This window comes from Elephas maximus, chromosome 11 (genome assembly GCF_024166365.1).
Source record: "Elephas maximus indicus isolate mEleMax1 chromosome 11, mEleMax1 primary haplotype, whole genome shotgun sequence".
In the NCBI taxonomy this organism is placed as follows: Eukaryota; Metazoa; Chordata; class Mammalia; order Proboscidea; family Elephantidae; genus Elephas; species Elephas maximus.
Genome location: NC_064829.1, coordinates 21138026 through 21154797, shown reverse-complemented (window position 1 = coordinate 21154797; position 16772 = coordinate 21138026). Strand labels below are relative to the sequence as shown.

General features: G+C 39.2%; 1 protein-coding gene across 25 annotated transcripts in view; it reads left to right on the top strand.

The window, feature by feature from the left end:
* DLGAP1 (DLG associated protein 1) overlaps positions 1–16772 on the top strand; it is a 1139806-nt gene that overhangs the window by 891392 nt on the left and 231642 nt on the right. For all 25 annotated transcript variants that reach the window (XM_049901330.1, XM_049901331.1, XM_049901332.1 and 22 more), the window contains one exon: positions 13530–13707. In XM_049901330.1, the coding sequence (XP_049757287.1) occupies positions 13530–13707 (178 nt within the window). The remainder of the gene's footprint in view (positions 1–13529; positions 13708–16772) is intronic.

The following is a 16772-nucleotide window of genomic DNA, read 5'->3' as shown; positions in this document are numbered from 1 at the left end:
TAGAAACTTTGCTTCAGTATAGCTCCCTTAACTAGCCCCTCCTTTATGCTATTATTATCATGAAATTAAATTTTTATACTTCTAAAAATCAGCACAGTTTTGAAATTATTGTTTATACCTTTGTCATTTACATCAGTTACAGGAAGAAAACTGTTATAAAAACATGTTTATACTGTCTTTTATATTTATCAATATGATTATCTTTACGAGTGCTCTTTATTTCTTTGTGCAGATCCAAGTTGCCATCTAGTTTTTACGATCCTGAAGGATTTTCTTGAGCATTTCTTATAAGGCAGTTCTGCTGGTAATGAATTCCCTCAGCTTTGTTTATCTGGGAATGTCTTTATTTCTCTTTTTCTTTTAATTATTGAAATACAGTTTTGCTGGATGTAGAATTCTTGGTTGACAGACTTTTCCTTTGAGCACTTTGAATATGTCATCTGACTGCCTTCTGGCTTCCATGGTTCCTAATGAGAAGTCGACTACTGATCTTATTGAGGATCTCTTGTAAGTAATGAGTTATTTTTCTCTTGTTGTCTCTTGCTCCTTTCAATATTTTCTCTTTGTCTTTGCCTTTTGACACTTTCACTAAGATGCAGCTAGTTGTGAATCTCATTAAGTTTATCCTACTTGGAGTTTGTTAAGTCTCTTCAATATATAGATTAAGGTGTTTCATCAAATTTGGGAAGTTTTTGACTGTTATTTTTTCAAATGTATTTTCTGCCCCTTTCTTTTTCTCCTTTCATTCTGGGACTCCCATTACATTTATGTTGATATTTTCGATGGTGTCCCACAAGTAGTGAGGCTCTGTTCACTTTTCTTCATTCTTTTTTCTTTCTTTTTGCTCAGATTGCCTACTCCCAATTGACTGATCTCCAAGTTCACTGATTCTTTCTTCTTCCAGTTCAAATCTGCTGTTTAGCCCCTCAAGTGAAATTTTAATTTCAGTTATTATACTCTTTAACTCAAGAATTTCTTTTTTTTTTTTTTTTTTTTAATTATATCTCTGTATTGGTATTCTCTATGTGGTGAGATATAGTTGGCATAGTTTCCTTTAAGTCTTTTACAGAGTTTCCTTTACTTCTTTGAACATATTTATAATAGCTGATTTAAAGTCTTTTATCTAATAAGTCCAACATCTGAAACCCCTCCAGGGCATTATTTTTCCTGTCTAAGAGTTATCCTTTCATCATTCTTCACATGTCTTATAATTTTTTTGTTACAAATTGTACATTTTATATAATAAATTGTAGCAATTCTTAAATCAGGTATCACCTCACTCCGGTTTCTTTTTGTTGCTGTTTTGTTTTTTTTGTTGTTTTTTTTTTCTTTTCCTGTGACTTCTTATATCTGTAGTGACTTGCCTGGACTAATTCTTTAGAGTCTGTATTCTCCGCAGTGTATGCCCACTGACCTCTCTGTTTGCACTCTCTCTCTCTCTTTTTCTCTTTTAATTCTTGTTTTTATTTTTAATCCCAGGGGTCACTCTGGAATCAGCATAGTTTAATGATCAGCTAATGATTGATCAGAACATTTTCTTAAGTGCCTTGAGCCAATAAACCTTCTACATTTTTCCAGAGGCATCTGTGTATGAAAGCACACCTTCAAATTTCAGGCAGTTTGCAAATTAGCGTTAGCTTCCACTTCTTGCTTTTGCAGAATCTCAAGGTCAGCCAGAGGTGAATGACTGGGCCCCTTTCTTTTCCAGGTCTTTTCTGAGCATGCATGCAGCTCAGTATATATATGCAGCCTTCTAGATCCCCAGCAATATGTCTGATTTTTCAGTGTCTTGTATGACTGTGAAGTTCTCCACGTCTTTCCTTTAAATTTGGGGTCAGGCCGTTTTGTGCCTTGACTGAAATTACAGCCTTAGTCTGCTATCATGTTAACAATTTCAGCCAAATTGCTATTTTCTATAACAACCTGGGGATAGGATTTTTTTCCACAGAGCTGAGTTCCAAGAAGATCAAATAGCATCAGTGCTCTGGGGATTGAGCTTTTACAGGGGAAATGGGGCTTTTAGAAGGATCTGTGAGATTGATCAAAATATTAATTGTGTACTGGGGATGGTGCTTTCAATAGAGCTACAAAAAAAGTCCATCCCCTATATTGGTTGTGAAGCTGCCATCTTTTCACAGCTACTCTGCCATAGATCTGGGGAGGAGGGGTATAGGAGTAGCTCCAAGTTAAATTGTTGTAGATGCCACTGTTTTTACCAAAATTTAGATTTTCTTGAGTAAATGCTTTTCAGATTATTCTCTGCATTTGGTTTCCAGCATTCTATATTGTTGATTTTGATCGTGTTGCCAATATTTTTGCGATTGTTTTTGTGTAGAATTGAATTCACAGAAGTTTTCACTTTTCCATTCCAGAATACCCATCCCCTGTGTAAAGTTTCTTGCTCTTTCATGCTGAATTTTTTTTTTCCAATGAAGCCTTTGTGGCCAAGAGAATTGAAAATATATGCCCACACAAAAGCTTGTACATGATTATTCATAGCAGCATTATTCATAATAACCAAAAAGTGGAAACAAACCAAATGTTGATCCACTGATGCACAGGCCAACAAATTGTGGTATAATTCATATAATGGAATATTATTTGGCCATAAAAAGGAATGAAGTATGATATGTGTTACGACATGGATGAACCTTGAAAACAGCTGCTAAGTGAAAGAAGTCAGACACAAATAGCCACATATTGTATAATTCCATGTATCTAAAATGTCCATAATAGGCAAGGAAATAAAGACAAAAAGTATATTAGTGGTTTCCAGGGGATGGGAGGAAGAAAGGATGGGATGTGACTGCTAATGGGTACAGGATCTCTTTCTGGGATGATGAAAATATTCTAAAACTAGATAGTGATGATAGTTGTACAATTCTGTGAATATACTAAAAACCACTTTTAAAGGATAAATTTTATGGTGTGTGAATTATATCTCAGTAAAGCTTTTTTTTTTTTAACTCTTTATGGGGTTTTTTAACTATGAGTGAGAAAACAAAAAAAATTTTAAGTAAATTATTTCAAGTCTAAAGTAATGATTAATTGAGTTACTCTCTTCATGTATTTACTCATTCATTCATCCATTCCGTAATGTAATTAATGTACAGTGTCTGACATAAAAGGAGCACTCAAATAAATGTTAGATGTGATTACTAGTGATTAATAAAAGAAAAAAGTTAAGGGCCAATGTAACAAAATGAATGTCTTAGTTATCTTAGTGTTGCTGTAACAGAAATACCCAGGTGGATGGCTTTTACAAAGAGAAATTTATTCTCTCACAGTTTAGGAGGCTAGAAGTCCAAATTCAGGGTGCCAGCTCCAGGGGAAGTCTTTCTCTCTTTGTCGGCTCTGGAGGAAGGTCCTTGTCATCAATCTTCCCTGGTCGAGGAACTTCTCAAATGACATGCTATTCTCCTGGTTCTTGTTTCTTGGTGATATGAGGTCTCCATGTTTCTGCTCGCTTCTGTCTTTTATATCTCAAAAGAGATTGGTTTAAGACACAGCCTATCTTATAGATTGAGTTCTGCATTATTAACATAACTGCCACTAATCCTGCCTCATTAACATCATAGAGGCAGCATTTACAACACATAAGAAAATCACAGCAGATGACAAAATTGTGGACAACCACACGATACTAGGAATCATGAACTAGCCAAGTTGACACACATTGGGGTGGGGGGCACAATTCTACCTATAACAGTGAAGAAAATTCATTCCCCTAATAGAATAGATTAAATACTGATTATGCCTTCTAAGAGCTCAAAAATCTAAGTAGTATACAAATAACTGCAGCAATGGGAAAAAAGTGTAACAGAAATATAAAAGACACTATAGGAGTACATGTGGGGAGTTTTTTATTCACCCCAGAGTGAACAAAGGAAGCCTTCTGAAAATAAGTGAATAGATGCTGTAACACCTGGTAACCTGTTAAAATGTGTTGAAGTAAGAGTTTTGTGGGTAGAAATATGGAGGAAAGAGAGTATTCCAAGGTAAGGAAAGAGCATGTGCAAATATATAGTATCATGAGCGAGTATGCATAAAGACATCACAAAAGATAATACTAGAAAAGTAGGTGTCTATGTCATTTAGTGCTGCTATAACAGAAATACTGCAAGTAGATGGCTTTAACAAACAGAAATTCATTTTCTGACAGTTTAGGAGACTAGAAGTCTGAGTTCAGGGTGCCAGCTCTAGGGGTAGGCTTTCTCTTTGTTGGCTCTGGAGGAAGGTCCTTATCTCTTCTGAGCTTCTGCCCCTGGGCAATCTTCTTGTGGCTTGGCATCTCTCTTCTCCCATCTCTGCTCTGCTCTTGTTTAATGTCTTTTATATCTCAAAAGAGATTGACTAAAGATACACCCTATACTAATACTGCCTCTTTAACATAACAAAGACAACCCATTCCCAAATGGGATTATAACCACAGGCATAGAGGTTAGGATTTACGACACATATTTTGGGTGAGGTAGGAGGACATAATTCAATCCATCACAGTAGGGAAAGAGTACAGACTTTCTCCTAAAGAAGATTCACAGAAGGATTTTAAGCAGGAGAGTGGCATACTCACTAGCAGGAGAGAAGAGATGCATTTGAGGGTGCAAAACTGATGAAAGGGAGCTTGGTTTACGAGAATCAAGATGATGCCTGAACTAAGGAAGTTCAGTAGCAAGTGATGTTGAGGAAGACAAGGAGTAGAGGAGTTTTAAATGGGTATAGGAAGTAAAAGTGAGAAAATCTGTTGATCATATGGATTTGGCGTTAGGAAAAGGAGAGAGAACAAACTCCTGGATTTCTGGCTTGGTTGACAGGGTAGATTTTGGTGCCATTCATCTCAATGTGAATTTAAAAAAAAAAAAAAAAAAGCAAATTTAAGGGACAGTAATGTGTTCATTTGGAGATCCTGATGAGTTATCAGTACCTGTGGATCATCCAGGTAGAAAGTAGAGTAGTTAGTTGGGATTTTAGCTTTTGAGTTTAGAAGAGAACTATGGGCTACAAATAAAGATTTGAGAGTTAGTAGCATAGAAGCCACTGAGCACGTGAGATTGTTCAGGGAGAGAATGTAGTGTAAAAAGAGCAGATAAGCAAGTATAATAAGATGAAAACATTTAAGGGTCAAGTGGAGGAAGAGTAACCCAAGCAAGAATTTAGGCAGGATTTTCCAAGAAATAGGAGACAAGGGAGAAAAGAGGGATGTGGAAATCAGGAGAAGACAATGCTTTTATCTAAATTACCTTAAACATTATTTAGCCTCTTGAAGCCATGGTTTCTTTGTCTATAAACCAAACTAAACTCATTGCCATTGAGTCAATTCTGACTCATAGTGACGCTATACTACAGAGTAGAACTGCCCGTAGGGTTTCCAAGGCTATAAATCTTTACAAAAGCAGACCGCCACATCTTTCTCCTGTGGAGCAGCTGGTGGGTTTGAACTGCTGACCTTTTGGTTAACAGCTGAGTGCTTGACCACTGCACCACCAGGGCCCCTTTCTTTCTCTATAAAGAAAAGAAAAAAAACACCCGTTGCCATCAAGTTAATTCCAACTCATACGACTGAGTAGAACTGCCCCCATAGGGTTTCCAAGGAGCGGCTGGTGGATTGGAATTGCCAGCCTTTTGGTTAGCAGCCGTAGCTCTTAACCACTGCAACACTAGGGCTCCTCTTTATCTATAGAGTGGTATTAATAATAACCAGATGTTTTTTAAATGAATATTTCTACTAGGTATCATCATAAAGTAGAAATAACTCAAGAGGCAACTATCCAAAGTGAACAGCTTTAATGAAAGTTATACTTTTATAAGAACTTATACGGACTTATTTTAGTCCTTATATTAGGACTTATGGGAGCCCTGGTGGCACAGTGGTTAAGAGCTTTGCTGCTAACCAAAAGGTCAGCAGTTCCAATCCACTAGCCAGCTCCTTGAAAACCCTATGGGGCAGTTCTACTCTGTCCTGTAGGGTCGCTATGATTCAGAATCTACTCCAAGGCAACAGGTTTTATTAGGACTTTGCAAACTTATATTAGTCCTTACAGACTCCTTATAGAGTCTGTATAAATTTCTTCTCACATGAGTTTTCTGAGAAGAAAACTCTACCCAGTTTCACCAAAACATGCTGACTAATAACACATCCTGTATTTGATTCCCTAAAACTAATAACCAAGCACTGACCCACTAAGTACCATTTTCCACTGAAGACCAAAGAAATGAAGTATCTCAATTTAAGCCATGAATGTTTGTGAGAGTGATTTGATAAAACTGTCATGGGGAAGTCCACAATACTTTTTCAAAATAGAGAAAATTTGGATTAAGGCCTAGAGGCAATTAGATGTTTCCTCTGGGTCCTAGGGAATAAGCTTAAATTTCAATATTTTCTAAATCAGAGTCAAGAAAAAAATTAGCCAAAACAGAAATTAGGGTACATATGGATCAGTAAGATGGCCCAGTACCTCTAGAGCTTCTGCCATTAGACCCAGTGATCTGAGGTCATAAAGCATTCCTTTCTCTGGGGCAAAATCCCAACTATCAAAAGCTGTATTTTTGTACTATATTGCAGAGATGATCATTTTCTCTTTGGGGAAATTGGTTTAAAACTTTGTGGTCTGCAGTTCTATAAAAACTCATGAAAAGATTTATACACAAAAAGAAACAATCTTTGATGGTTACAAGGGAGGGGAGGGGTGGAGATGGAAAAACACTAAATAAACAATAGATAAGTGGTAACCTTGGAAAAGGGTAAGACAGTATGCAATACTGGGGAAGCCAGCACGACTTGTACAAGTCAAGGTCATGGAATCTCCACAGATACATCCAAACTCCCTGAGGCACCAAATTGTTGCACTGAGGGCTGTGGGGATTGTGGTCTCGAGGAACATCTAGCTCAATTGACATAACATAGTTTATAAAGAAAATGTTCTACATTCTACTGTGGTGAGTAGCATCTGGGGTCTTAAAATCCTGTGAGCAGCCATCTAGGATACTCCACTGGTCTTACCGCTCCGGGAGCAAGGAAGAATGAAGAAAAAGAAAAATACAAGGGAAAGATTAGTCCAAAGGACTAATGGACCACATCTACCACAGCCTCCACCAGACTGAGTCCAATACAAGTAGATGGTGCTCTGGTACCACCCCTGACTGCTGTGACAAGGATCACAATAGAAGTTCCCGGAAAGAGCTGGAGAAAAATGTAGAACAAAATTCTAACTCAAAAATGAAGACCAGACTTGCTGGCCTGACAGAGACTAGAGAAATCCTGAGAGTATGGCCTCCCAGACACCCTTTCTGCTCAATAATGAAGTCACTCCTGAGGTTCAGCTTTCAGCCAGAGATTGAACAGGCCCATAAACAAAACAAGACTAAAGGGGCACACCAGCCCAGGGGCAAGCACTAGAGGGCAGGAGGGAACAGGAAAGCTGGTAACAGGGAACCTAAGTCTGAGAAGGGAGAGTGTTGACATGTCGTGGGGTTGTTAACCAATGTCATAAAACAATATGTATACTAACTGTTTAATGAGAAACTGCTTTGCCCTGTAAACCTTCATCTAAAGTACAATTAAAAAAAAAAAACTGTGGTCTGAGTGGCATTGCACTTTCTCTTCTTTGCAGTGGCAGCCTTACTGGTACAGTAGGCTTTTCTGTGTAGCTCGCAGCACCTAAAGACCTCCTGTCTTTGGGTGAACTTCAAGGACATGAAGATGAATGGGACTCACCAGTCCAACCAGGCTAAAATCACAGTGTAGTTATGATGGGCCAAGAATGGCTAACTTAGCATAAGTAATTTAGAGAGAAGAGTGAGAAAAGATTAATGTCATTTCGACGGGCGAACACTGAAAAGTAATTAATCTAACACGAGAGCTGATGTTTCTGAATGTGCATCCATACTCCCTTTCTACTTTGAGGTGAAGATAAAGTCATCAGTCCACTAATATAGGTATTTTTTTAATAAGTGTTTCTGCATCCGGAGTACATGTACAGACTACCCTTTAGACTGATCACTGTAGGCTGTGCTCACTAAGTAGACAAAATAAAGGAGTTCATTTCCTTAAAATATTTAGTGTATGAATTATTATTAAAGTATACTTTGTTTTGTTAGGAAAGACTCACCAAAGTAAAATTATTCAATCCCTTCTGAAATGATTTTTCAGTTGGAAATTTTGGAATTATGCTTTATTTCGTAACAAGTGACCAGGGAGAATGATTGCTGCACTGATGCCTCATTTCCCCATCTCAGCCAGCAGATAGTCATTTTTCAAAACACTGAACTCTGACTGCTTTGGAATATACACTGTTTATGAAACAGCCACCACCGTCACTGCCCTGATGACCACTTGGAATAGCATCATCGTTTATATTGGCAATATCATTGCTCTGGGTCAGGCTGCAAAACAGCCAGAGAAACACATTCGTCATCTAAGTTCTAAGGGGAAGTGAACTTTAGGTTGTACATGCTTCTAGCTGGGACTCTCTTCTACAAATGATCCCAAATGGAAAATGAATTCTTCAGTGTATTTGTTTGTGGGTTGAGATTTTTGGTGTGGGTGTTTATAAAGTGGGCCCAGTGTGAATCACCATAATAGTACATATCAGAGGGAAACAATTTGCTTGACCTGCAGAATATGTTTGTGTTTGATAACTACTTGGGGGATCCATGGGGAACATTTATAGAACAATCATTTTCTCTTTTGTAATAGTAAGATACATAAAAGGTTTACTTTTGATGTTATATTTTAATTTGGTCTCTCCATCAGTTCAATTGCAAAAAGTATCTGGCAATCAAATTCTTGGATTTTGGTATTATTGAGACTACCTTTTTCAGCTGTTAAATTTAACTAATTACATACAAGGTTTGGAGCCCTGATTGCACAGTGGTTAAGAGCTCAGCTGCTGATCAAAAGGTTGGCAGTTTGAATCCACCGGCCACTCCTTGGAAACCCTATGGGACAGTCCTACTCTAGTCCCATAGAGTCGCTATAAGTCGGAATCAACTCGACAGCAACATGTTTATTTTTATTTTGTTTTATTTTATTTTTGGTGCTCATTTATAGTCCAAAAAGTGTATAGAATATGCAATTTTCACATACTCTTACAATTTTTTTTACTTTTTGCAAATCTCATGTGCAAATAAATTCTTACTTTCTATTGACATTTCTCCAGTTACTAGTGAGACTAAGCATCTTTTCACATGTTTGATGTCATATAAATTTATTTTGCTGTGATTACCTCTTTGTTCATTTGATCGAATTATTCTTTTATTTATTTTTAAATCCACTATAGGTATTATGGTTGTTAATTAGCCCTTTTTGTTATGGTACAGAGTAGGACTTTGCAGATATGTTCTCCAATTCAGTGGGTTTTTTCTTATCTTTGTTTACAATGTCTTCTGCTGAACAAAAGTTTTAAATTTTTATGTACTCATAATTATCAATCTTTTTCTTTATGGTGTTTGGGTTTAACATCATGCTTCTAAAATCTTTCTCCACCATTTTCCCTTGCATCTCCTGAGGCCTTCTTTATTGCCATCCATAAAGTTCTACAGTTTTCTTCATAAAAGTTTTTTTTTAATTTTTTTAAATTTCTGTGTATAGAAACTAAGATTATAAAATACATTCTTCTACATCATTTTATAAAATTTTAGTTTTTTCAATATTTTTATTTTTAATCTAAGTGAAATTTTTCTTTTTTCTGGTATATAGTAGGAATCCATTTTTTCCCCAATGGATGCACAACTGATCTAATCATTATAAATAATTGATCTCTTCCATGCTTATTTGAACTGCCATCTTTGTGTGTAGTAAATTCAAATACGTACTTGATTCTGTTCCTGAAGCCCTTTTTTTTTTTTCTGCTGACTTGTCTATTCCTTCAATAACACTGCACTGTTTTCGTCATTTTATCTTTAAAGTATATTTTGAGATATGGTAGGACATTTCTCCCCTTTTCCTTTGTGTGTTTTTTTTTTTTTTCTTTTTTGCGGGAGGGGGCTGTTCTTAACACCTTACTTTTTAAACTTCTTATTGAACAAGCAGTGTTCTCTAAAAAAAAGAACCCCCTTATTTTTTCACACTTCACCAATCAGTTCATTAAAAGAATGTCTGCATTTTGCCTCCTCTTACTCAACTCATTCATTCTTATGAGAAACCTCCATATTTGCTAAATTTTATGAATGAATGCTTTTATCTTCTTATCTTCTTGTGTTGTGTACCGCCGAGTTAATTCTGACTCATAGCGACCCTATAGGACAGAGTAGAACTACCCCATAGGGTTCCCAAGGCTGTAATCCTTATGGAAGCAGACTTCCACATCTTTCTCCCATGGAGTGGCTGGTTGGTTTGAACCGCTGACCTTTTGGTTAGCAGCTGAGCACTTGAACACTGTGCCACCAGGGATCCTGTTCTTATCTTACTTGACCCTTGCGGCATTTGAAATGGTGGCCCACTGCCTCCTTAGAACTCTCCCCTCTCTTGACTTTTAAACCACATGCAACTGTTTTCCTCCTCCCCCTGTGTTTTCTACTGTTTCTTCTTATTTTCCTTGGCAGGCTAATTTCTGTTGGGTTTTTTATTTGTTTTTTTCCTTAATTTCAATATTGCTCAAGGCCCTATCCTTAGCACCCATCCTTCCTTACTTGGTTAACCTCAAGGCTTCATATACCACTTATATGCTAGTTTATGTAGCATCTCTGGTCCTAACTCATATACCCAACACATTATAAGCATTCCATTTGTGCGTCCCAGACCAGCTACTCAATTTGTAGGGACCAGCGAAAAATGAAGATGTGAGTCCTCCTGTTAAGAAAAATTATTAAGAATTTCAGGATGGTGACCCAAAAAACTACCTGACAGCAGAGCATCAATCCAAGCGTGGGACCGTTCTGAGCATGGGGTGGCATGCCCCTGCTGCTGGCTCTGTGTGTGTCTCTCACTTACCTCAAATCCAACATAATCAAGATTGGTTATCTTCCCGCCAACCCCTGCTTCAATAAATTATTCAATAAACAGTTACCTGAGGTAAACATCCAGGAATTAACCTAGACTCCACCCTCTTCCCCATCTTCTGCATTTAATTACCATGGAGATTCTGAAATCTATCTATTCCCCTCAAGTACCGCTGATAGTTAATTTGGTCCCCCATCCGTTGTTGCCTGGGTTATTGCAGTATTCTCCTGACTGGTTTTCTTTCTCGAGTGATGCCCATTTTAGTTGACCCCCCTAAACTCACTTCATAAGCAAATCTGATTATTTTGAGGTGTCACATAACTTTTTGTGACAGCTTTATTGAGATTTAATTCACATATCATACGATTAACTATTTAAAGTGTACAATTCAATGGTTTTTAATATATTCACAGAGTTGTGCAATTATCACCACAGTTAATTTTAGGACATATTTATCATTCCAGCGGGGAACTTCTTACCTTTTAGTTATTACCCCCGATCACACTATCCCTCTCCCCCTCCCCCAGCCCTAAAAAAAAAAAGGGCTGGGGGAGGGGGAGAGGGACTAATCTACTTTCGATCTCTATAGGTTTGCCTACTCTGGGCATTTGATGTAAATCATATGATATGTGGTCTTTTGTGACTGGCATCTTTCACTTAGCCTGAAGTTTTCAAGATTCATCCATGTTGTAGCATGTATCAGTACTTCATCCATTTTATGGCCAAAGAATATTCTGTTTTGTGGGTATACATCATCCATCAGCTGGTGGCCATTTGGGTTGTTTCCAGCTTCTGGCTATTGTGAATAATGCTGATATGAACCTCATATAAACTTTTAAATGATATGAACCTCATATAAACTGTTAAAAGATTCTCCTGAAATTTTTTCTTGCAATTGCATTAAGTTTATAGATTAATTTAGGGAACGTTAATTTTTTTAACAATATTGTTTGTTTCCATCCAGGAAAATTGTTTTCCTTTGTACTCGTTTAACAACAACAACAAAAAACCAAACCCATTGCCATTGAGTCGATTCCGACCCATAGCAACCCTATAGGACAGAGTAGAACTGCCCCGCAGGGTTTCCATGGAGCAGTCCACCTGGTGGATTCAAACTGCTTGTACTTGTTTAGGCCTTATTTATTGCCTTACATAAAGATTTATAATTTTCTTCAGAAAATTCTGGTACACTTCTTTTTTTTTAATATCTAGTTATTTTCTGAGTTTGCCATTTGGAATGGAATATTTAAATCAAAATTTCTATTTGGTGGTGGCAGTATATATAAAATCTCTGAATTTCTGCATCTTGACCTTGTATCTGACTGCCCAAAGATCTTTCTAATTGTTCTTCAGTTGATCTTTTATTTTCGATGATATAATTTGTAAATACACAAAGTTTATCTCTTTCATTGCAGTATTTATAGTTCCTATTTTTTTTTCTTTTCTAATTTTATCAGCTTGGACCTCCAGAATAATGATACGTAATAGCAGTGATGTTGGGCAAATATGTTTTTCCTTATCCACTTTTATTTTTTTTTATTTGAAAGCAATGTTACAACAAAAATAATAGAGACCCAGTAATGAAAGAGAAATAGCCCCAGAGTCCATTTGAAAGCAAACTTTTAAAACTACTAGTTTAAAAAAATTGTTTATGAATGTATGGTTCCTGGGTGATAAAAATGGTTTGTGCTCAACTGCTAACCAAAAGGTTGGTGGTTCGAATCCACCCAGCTGCACCGTGGAAGAAAGGCCTGGCAATCTACTTCCATAAAGATTACGGCCAAGAAAACCCTGTGCAGTTCAGTTCTACTCTGTAATATGTGGAGTCACCATTAGTCAGAATTGACTCAACGGCAACAGATTTGGGTGTTTGTCTGTTTATAGATGTATAGAAAGGCTGAGGAAGGATATACACCAAACTGCTATGAGTACTTCTATAGGGATGTGAAACTATGGAGGCAGGAGCAGGGCTAGAAAGGGATACCCACTCTCTGTCTTATACACTCTGAATAGCTTGGCTTTTTGCAATGAGCATTTATAATCTTAAATGCATTTTGGAAAAATTCCAAATAGTAGAAACTATAAAAGGCTTGTTTTTATTTATAAGGATTTAGAGATATGTGCATTTTTAGTGGCTAATAAGTGAGACAGTTAAAGATTAGATATAGATAGAAAGGCAGACAGATACAGATAGAGATATATACCCACTTGCCATTACTAGAAAGCCCAAATACAAAAAGATGGCTTTAGGAAAGAAATGCGTGCAAAAGAAAAGCTTATACATTGCACAAGGCTGAATTCTGAGGCAGAGTAGTTGCTGCTATTATCTCCCTCCTTGGGATGCTGAGGAAAATGAGAATGGGGGAATCATTCCATGGGTGGAAGAGAATTTTAACTGCTCTCTAATGCTATCAGACCTAGATGATATCCTTTCTAAGACACCCTAGGGGAGTTCAGCAATGCCAGGAGGACATCTGTATTGTCCACCCCAGTACTTAGAGGGCCACATAAGGGATAGTACTGCCACATCTTGTGACTGCCTACATTTTGGGACATGGTTACATACATCCCTCCCATTGATCTCTTCCAGGATTTCCAATGAACACTCGCCCAAACTGCAGATCCGGAGCCACAGTTACCTGAGGGCTGTCAGTGAAGTGTCCATCAACCGGAGCCTGGACAGCCTGGACCCTGCAGGCCTGCTCACATCACCCAAGTTCCGCTCCAGGAATGAAAGCTACATGCGAGCCATGAGCACCATCAGCCAGGTGAGCACTGCCCCAGAGAGCCGCGTAGCCAGGGGCCGCTAACCGCAGGGGGTTAGTAAAAACTGAGAGGGCATGAGGACCACTGGTGGATCAGGCAGAGGTCCCCTGTGAGGGCTACAAAAAGCATTCCCTACATTTGGCTGCAGCAAGCACCTGGTGTCAACGGTTTGCCAGGAGGGGAGGGGGCCTTCAAGGGTAGATAAAGCACAATGGAGGGATCCTTGGGAATTCATTGGCAGGCAGTTAGCATGAGTAAATATGTCAGTAAGGAGTTGATGGATGAGGCTTCAGTTGTAAAGATTCTTGAAGGATTGGGGGACAGGATACACGTAATCATAAAAGTACTAGAGTGTTAGGTCATCAAGACAGGGACCAGGGCACAGGAAACAAGACATGATCTATTAACCTACATTGGGTCACTGTGTGAGTATTGCTTCTTGATAACAGGACAAGATCCCACCTCTAAGAACTGGTACACATGACTGGGGATGAAGAATCACTAAGAATGACTTAATGCTGCCTCCAGAATATTCAGCTAGAGTTCCCCGAGTCTCTAAGGTCTTCAAACATGGGCAAAAGGGCTGGGCTGCCTTAATACAGGGGAGGAGAGAACCTGGATGCTTGAAGAACCTGACCTGGCAGGTTTCAGGGGCCCCCAGAGGAGCAGAAAGGGATTCCTCTGGGAGATTAAAAAGAATGGTTTTCTGAAATGATGTTTAAACCTGTTGCTGTAGAGTTGATTGCAACTCAGAGTGACCTTACAGGACAGAGTAGAACTGGCCCATAGGGTTTCCAAGGCTGTAATCTTTACAGAAACAGCTAGGTGCTTAAACACTGGGCCACCAGGGCTCCTTGAAATGATTAGGATCTCTGAATTTAAATTTTTCCACATTTAAAAAGAAATTAAGTACCATGCCATTAATTCAGCTAACAATTTATTGAGCAAAACACTGGACCATGTTTTGCAAGTTTTTCAATGATAAGTAATATGTAATACTTGCCCCCCACCAAAAAAAAAAGCTTATAATCTAATGAAGGGCATAAGAAAAGCTCAGAGGTGTTACCATAGTCTTTATTTGCTTGAATACTACAAAGACTCTACGGTAGGTGGGGTGGAAGTATCAATAGCCCCCTTTTATTAGGCACTTCCTGGGTCAAGCACTGTGCCAATCCTTTTATATTTTCATAATATTAGTCCTTATAAGCACCCCAGGGGTCAGAAAACCCTGGTGGCGTAATAGTTAGGAGCTCTGGCTGCAAACCAAAAGGTTGTCAGTTCAAATCCACCAGGTGCTCCTTTGAAATCCTATGGGGGCACTTCTACTCTGTCCCATAGGGTCGCTATGAGTCAGAATCAACTCAACAACAATGGGTTGGGTTTGGTTTTTCGGGGGGAGTTATGTAAGTAACCAGATGTCGAATGGGCCCTTCACTGTGGTCATAAAGTTGTCAACATGTTACCAAAGTTAAGGACAAAAAGGCATTAAGTACACAGGATGCTAAACAGGGAGCTTCTAGGAAGGGGCTCCAAGTGTTTCTGAGTAGTTTTGTACCAAACTTTCAGAAATGCTAGGCTAAAGGATATTTAAGGATAGGGAATGCTCTAGTTTGGTTGAGGCTTAGCATACTTCTAGAGGCCTCAATGAGAAATCTATCTTGAAGGTTGTCCTAGAGGCATGTTTGTATGAATGGCCTTGCTTGTCAGGCCCAGGAGACTAAGCTTGATTCATTAGAAATGGAATTAATTAAAACTTCAGTTTTTAAGCATTCAAAGGAAATGATGTGAGCTGTGATGTAGGATAACTAATCTGGCAAAAAATATATGTCATAGTCATCTAGTGCTGCTGTAACAGAAATACCACAAGTGGATGGCTTTAACAAAGAGAAATTTATTTCTTCACAGTAAGAAGGCTGAAAGCCCAAATTCAGGGTGTCAGCTCCAGGGGAAGGCTTTCTCTCTCTGTTGGCCTTCTCATCAATCTTCCTCTGGACTAGGAGCTTCTCTGCAGAGGAACCCCGGGTCCAAAGGACGTGCTCTGCTCCTGGCACTGCTTTCTTGGTGGTACGAGGTCCCCGTGTCTCTCTGTTTGCTTCTTTCTTTTATATCTCAAGAGATTGCCTCAAGACATAATCCAATTTTGTAGATTGAGTCCTGCCTCACTAACACAACTGCCGCCCATCCTCCCTCATTCACATCATAGAGGCAGGATTTACAACATACAGGAAAATCACACAATACCGGGAACCGTGGCCCAGCCAAATTGAAACACACATTTTCGACAATGTAGGAAAGATTAAAGAGGCAGAGAGGCTAGTTTGGAAAATACTGTGATCATCAGGTAAGAATGAATGGAGTGAAGTTGATGGTGGCAGTGGAGGTGGTGGTGAGGGTAGTGCAGATGGAGGTGGTGGTGGTAGTGGTGGTGGTGGTGAGGGTAGTGCAGTTGGAGGTGATGCTGGTGTTGTGGGTAGTGCAGATGGAAGTGGTGGTGGTAGTGATGGTGGCAGTGAGGGTAGTGCAGATGGAGGTGGTGGTAGTGATGGTGGCGGTGAGGGTAGTGCAGATGGAGGTGGTGGTGGTAGTGGTGGTGGTGGTGAGGGTAGTGCAGATGGAGGTGGTGGTGGTAGTGGTGGTGGTGGTGAGGGTAGTGCAGTTGGAGGTGATGCTGGTGTTGTGGGTAGTGCAGATGGAAGTGGTGGTGGTAGTGATGGTGGCAGTGAGGGTAGTGCAGATGGAGGTGGTGGTGGTAGTGATGGTGGTGGTGAGGGTAGTACAGATGGAGGTGGTGGTAGTGATGGTGGCAGTGAGGGTAGTGCAGATGGAGGTGGTGGTGGTAGTGATGGTGGCGGTGAGGGTAGTGCAGATGGAGGTGATGGTGGTGGAGGTGATGGTGAGGGTAGTGCAGATGGAGGTGGTGGCGGTGGTGGTGGTAGTGCTGGTGGTGGTGAGGGTAGTGCAGATGGAGGTGGTGGTAGTGCTGGTGGTGGTGAGGGTAGTACAGATGGAGGTGGTGGTAGTGATGGTGGTGGTGAGGGTAGTGCAGATGGAGGTGGTGGCGGTGGTG